General features: G+C 40.4%; 1 protein-coding gene across 1 annotated transcript in view; it reads right to left on the bottom strand.

The window, feature by feature from the left end:
• YLPM1 (YLP motif containing 1) overlaps positions 1-6000 on the bottom strand; it is a 74637-nt gene that overhangs the window by 29519 nt on the left and 39118 nt on the right. The window contains exon 6 of the mRNA XM_025391567.1: positions 5194-5314. Coding sequence (XP_025247352.1) covers positions 5194-5314 — 121 coding nt within the window. The remainder of the gene's footprint in view (positions 1-5193; positions 5315-6000) is intronic.

The raw sequence follows: 6000 nt of genomic DNA, 5'->3' as shown, positions 1-6000 counted from the left end.
AAAAAAAAAAAAAAAAAAAAAAAAAAAAGAACTATCTTCCTACTCTCAGTGTGCAGGAAGGAGAGAAATGAATAAATAAATAAGAACTATCTTCCTACTGTAGAGACCTATCTTCTCCACAAAAACAGTAAATTTTCAGTGAGAGAAATCCTAGATAGCCTCCATACTTCTGTTCCTTTCAGTTATCTGGTTGATAATAGTAGTCTGTGGTAAAGCTGAGATGAACAGAGAACATGAGTTCTATGAAACAACAAAATAAACTAAATGAACATCTAGTAATCTAAGGAGTGCCACTGTTGTGTGCCCTGCTTACATTTGTTTTCCCAAAGCATCACCAGGTGCCATCAGAAATGTCTATGACAGAGATGGCGGGACTTCTTAGCAGATAGGTCCTAACCACTCAATACTGAAACCCAGTTGCCACATACATTTTATTTTTATTCTTTCTTTGGTAAAGATGGGGTCTTGCTATGTTGCCCAGGCTGGTCTTGAACTCCAGACCTCAAGTAATCTTGCCTCAGCATCCCAAAGCGCTGGGATTACAGGTGTGAGCCACCATGCCTAGTCTCTATTTTAATCTTCGTAAGCGTGATTCAAACACTTATTTCCCATTTCTTAGTTCACTGTGTCTGGCTGGTTGGGTTTTTTGTTTTGTTTTGGTTTTTGTTTTGGTTTGGTTTTTTACTTCTCTGTTATTCTAGGATGTTTTCTCTTTATTGACAGCTATTTTAGACCCTGGAGAACTCACAATATACATTATTTATATATTTGCCCATATATAGGCAGTACTTTAAAAATAAACCTTCTGAATAATAAAATGGAGTTGACTAATATGGAAGGAACATTACTGACTGGAGGTAACTACTGGTTACAGTTAAATACAAATGGCTATTATCTAAAGGTAAACTTTTAATTAAAGTATGGCATGGTAAACTTTAAGAAAATGCCAATACAGGATGAAGCTATTCTGTCTGGGCATATCTATCAAGACAAGTTTTAAATATCTTAAGATCTCATAGAAGTATACTTATACATTTTTTTTAAAGTGCTTTCTCCATTCTATATGTGAGTAAAAGATACATTTTTTAAAAGTATTGTTGATATGAGAAAGGGTTAATATTTATATTATATTAAGGATAATGAGTTAATTAAAAAAAAAAACCTGACTCAAACAGATAAATGGGTGAAGGACACTAATAGAATTTCTGTAAGAGGAAAGTATAATTAACAAATATGGGAAAATATTCATGTTCACTAGTAATCAAAAATGCTGTATTAAAATTATTAAATATACCAAAAATATGAAGTAGCTAATGCTTATAACGCTATAGTATAGATGTTATGCAACTATTTTTTTTTCATTTATTTATATGGTTTTTGAGACAGAGTCTCACTCTTGTTGCCCAGGCTGGAGTATAGTGGCGCTATCTGCAACCTCCGCCTCTCAGGTTCAAGCAATTCTCCTGCCTCAGTCTCCCTAGTAGCTGGGATTACAGGCGCACACCACCATGCCTGGCTAATTTTTGTATTCTTAGTAGAGACAAGGTTTCACCATGTTGGTCAAGCTGATCTTGAACTCCTGACCTCAGGTGATGCACCTAAGACAGAGTCTCCCAGGTTCAAGTGATTCTCCTGCCTCAGTCTCATGAGTAACTAGGATTATAGGCACATGCCACCAAGCCTGGCTAATTTTTGTATTTTTAGTAGAGACAGGGTTTCACCATGTTGGCCAGGCTGGTCTCGAACTCCAGACCTCATGTGATCCACCTGCCTCAGCTTCCCAAAGTGCTGGCATTGCAGGTATGACCCACTGCGCGTGGCCATTATACAACTATTATAGACAGCTGTTTGGCTATGTGACAGGAATCATTTAAAAAGTATGCTTATTCTGGGCCAGGTGTGGTGGCTCATGCCTGTAATCCTAGCACTTTGGGAGGCTGAGGCAGGTGGATCACCTGAGGTCAGGAGTTTGAAACACGCCTAGCCAACATGGTGAAACCCTGCCTCTATTAAAAATACAAAAAATTTAGCCAGGTGTGGTGGCGGGCACCTGTAATCCCAGCTACTCAAGAGGCTGAGGCAGGAGAATCACTTGAACCTGGGAGGTAGATATTGCAGTGAGCTGAGATTGCGCCACTGTACTCCAGCCTGGGTGACAGACTACACTCGGTTTAAAAAAAAAAAAAAGTATGCTTATTCTTTGACCGAAGTATACCACTTTGGGACTTTAAAACCACTGTTGGCTGGGTGCAGGGGCTCATACCTGTAAACCCAGCACTTTGGGAGGCCAAGGTGTGAGGATCACTTAAGTCCAGGAGTTCGAGACCAACCTGGGCAACAATGCGAGACACTGTCCCTACTAACAAATTTTTTTTGTTAATTAGCCAGGCGTAGTGGTGTGTGCCTGTAGTCCCAGTTACTCAGGAAGCTGAGGTGGGAGAGTCACTTGAGCCCAGGAGTTTGAGGCTCCAGTGAGCTACGACTGTACCACTGTATTCTAGCCTCCCAGGCAACAGAGCAAAAAAAAAAAAAAAAAAAAAAAGAGACAAAACAAAAACATAAAACTTACTCCTAAGAAGTTATCTGCTGGGTGCAGTGGCTCATGCCTGTAATCCCAGTACTTTCGGAGGCCGAGGCAGGTGGATTACCTGAGGTCAGGAGTTCAAGACCAGCCTGGCCAATTGGTAAAACCCTGTCTCTACTAAAATTACAAAAAATTTAGCCGGGCGTGGTGGCAGGCGCCAGCAATCCCAGCTACTTGGAAGCCAGGGCAGGAGAATCGCTTGAACCCAGGAGGCGGAGGTTTCAGTGAGCTGAAATCATGCCACTGCACTCCAGCCTGGGCAACAGAGTGAGACTCCATCTCAAAAAAAAAAAAAAAGAAAAGGAGTTATCTAAAATAAGAACCCAATAGGGTAATATTAAGAGAACAGTGGAAGATTAGAAACAAATTCAAACAGAAATTGAATTAATTCAATAAATTATTATAAATCAAAAAAAATACAGCATATAACAATATGGAAAGATGATTATGATTTGTTAAGCAAATAAAGCAGAAATGTGTATGTACAAGCTGGCGTTTCTACTATTTACTAAGACATGCAAAGATGAAAGATATAGTTCTTATCTTATGGACTCAATTTAGAAGGAAAGACAGACAAGAAAACAGACAATCAAAATGCAACATGATAAAGATGACAATAGAGACTAGCACAAGATGTTACAGGGTATGTATGAGGGTAACTGCCTTACATAGGTGGAAGAAAAGATACTAGAGCTGAGTTCTAAAAGATAAACAAGCATTAGTCAGTTGCAATAGGGGATGGGAAGGCAAAGAAAAGACTCTAGGCTTAGAGAACAACATGCATACGCAAAGGAATGAAGAAGTAAAAGAATCTAGCATAGCCACAAAATTGTTAACTAGCTCTATGTGGAGGGAAAATGAAGCATCAGAGAGTGGAGTAGCAAGCAATGGTCAGCAGAGGTCAGGCCAGCTTAGGAAGAACAAGAAAGTCATGCAAGAGATTCTAAATTTCATCCTGAAGGCATGGGAGAACACTGAAGAGTTTTAAAGCCAGGTAGCCACATGGTGAGATTTGTTTTAAAATGTCCATCTGGCCATAAATCACATCAATGCTGCCTGAAGTGGAGTGTAGGGGTAGTCCCAACTACAAAAGGGCATGAACTTTTTAGGGTGATGACAACTTTTTTTTTTTTTTGAGATGGAGTTTTGCTCGTTGCCCAGGCTGGAGTGCAATGGCGCGATGTCGGCTCACTGCAACCTCCACCTCCCGAGTTCAAGCGATTCTCCTGTCTTGGCCTCCCGAGTAGATGGGATTACAGGCATACACCACCACACCCGGCTAATTTTGTATTTTTAGTAGAGCCAGGGTTTCTCCATGTTGGTCAGGCTGGTTTCAAACTCCTGATCTCAGGTGATCCACCTGCCTTGGCCTCCCAAAGTGCTGGGATTACAGGTGTGAGCCACTGCACTTGGCCGAGAATTTTTTTATCTTTGGGTATACATCTGTCAAAAACTCGAACTATAGGCTTAAAATGGGTATAATTATACTTGAGAATTTGATTCAAAGGAGGTAAAATCAATCAGAAGAATGGTTATGGCAGGGTAGGACATGGGCAAGATGGAGGGTTGATTTTCAGGTTTCAAGTTAGCGTGACTAGGTGATAATGAGAAAAAAGACAATTTAATGGGGTATAATGAGCCCCATTTTGAACATGCTGCATTTGACAGGAGTCACATTCACAGACAGAAACCCTGCAGACAGGTAGATGCATACAAAGATCAAGAGATCCAGTCTGGGGAGTCAACAACACTATGGTGGTCGCTGATGTCAACAACTATGTCTTACTGTTAAGTATTAGACCAGGATGGAAGGGAACACTGAGAAATGAAAAGTGTTAATTTGATGAAATGGTTCAGTAGAGGTTCAGTAGAGCTCTTTTCTCCATTATGCTGTCATAAAACTACTTGCAAGATAACATTTAAAACATTTGAAAAGCCCATTACTGGTTTAAAGGTAAAATAACAAAAACAAAAGGAGTTCTGGCATGCTCTTGGCAAAAAAAAGGAGAACTTAATTACTCAAGTCTTTAACATAAACACCCCTTTTCATACTGCCTGAACAGTTCTGAATGTACTGGGCGATGGTATTTCCCCATCTGAAGGACTAGTAGCCTGAAGAGGTAGGAAGCATCAGGAGGCCCACATCCAGCTCTGCCTAGATGGAAAACAGGACTTTTTTTTTTTTTTTTTGGGGTAGAGATGGGGGTCTCACCATCTTGCGCAGGCTGGTGTCAAACTCCAGGGCTCAAGCAATCCTCTCGCCTTAGCCTCCCAAAGTGCTAGAATTACAGGTGTAAGCCACTATGTCCAGCCAACAGGACTATTTTAACATAAAAGATTATTAGCAAAATTCTACCATTTTGTGAACAGAAGCTATGTAGTTCAGGTGTACTTGGTATACTTATCAAAATCTGGGGAAAAGGAGCATCTCTGCCACACTTTTGAACATGCTTTTAAGGTGTTCAAAGTTCAATTACCATAAACTTTTAAGTTTCCAAAATTTACATTTTATAGAGGAAACTTGTATTTATTCAATTTTTTAAAAAATCAAACATAGAAACATACAAAGTAGAAACCATTTCATTTTCTGAGCACACATTCTCCCATACCGGATACATTCCAGGTCTTGAAGATGTATTCTGCAATCTTGATTCCTGAGGTGGTAGATGGTCAGCCATCTGTGGCTCAGACCCAAAGTCTTTCATCTTTTGAAGCTGTTCTTTCTGTTCCCTGCAAACAAATAAAATTGACATAGTCCATAAAGCATGCTTATTCCATTCCTAAGTGACTACAATTAATATTTAATTAAAAAGAAGAGACCTAAAAAACCTTGTCCTAAAATTCTCTGCAGTGGCCATACACTGGGCAGCTCTGGGATTACCCTCTTTTGCTTTTATGTAGCTAACTCATCAGTCATTCAAGACATATAAATAATTAATTATAAATTATTGAAGATACTCGAGAACAGATTCCACAACTTGCCTCAGTAGTTTTCTACTATCTCATCTACTTGTTTTGTTTTCCTTTAATCCAACCAAAAGCTCTCCTGCTTTTTATTTATTTTTTTTTTTTGAGACGAGTCTCGCTCTGTCGCCTGGGCTGGCGTGCAATGGCACAATCGCGGCTCACTGCAAGCTCCACCTCCCGGGTTCAAGTGATTCTCCTGCCTCAGCCTCCCGAGTAGCTGGGACTACAGGCACACATCACCGCGCCTGGCTAATTTTTTACATATTTTTAGTAGAGACGGGGTTTTACCATATTGGCCAGGCTGGTCTCAAACTCCTGGCCTCGTGACCCGCCTGCCTCAGCCTCCCAAAGTGCTGGGATTACAGGTGTGAGCCACCACGCCCGGCTTATTTTTTTCAACTCTTTAGACCAGAGGTTGCAAAATGGTGGCCCATGGGCCAAATATGGCC

The sequence above is a fragment of the Theropithecus gelada genome, chromosome 7b (assembly GCF_003255815.1).
Source record: "Theropithecus gelada isolate Dixy chromosome 7b, Tgel_1.0, whole genome shotgun sequence".
Taxonomy (NCBI): domain Eukaryota; kingdom Metazoa; phylum Chordata; class Mammalia; order Primates; family Cercopithecidae; genus Theropithecus; species Theropithecus gelada.
The sequence above is the reverse complement of the archived record's forward strand: the minus strand, read 5'-3'. Positions and strand labels throughout refer to the sequence as shown.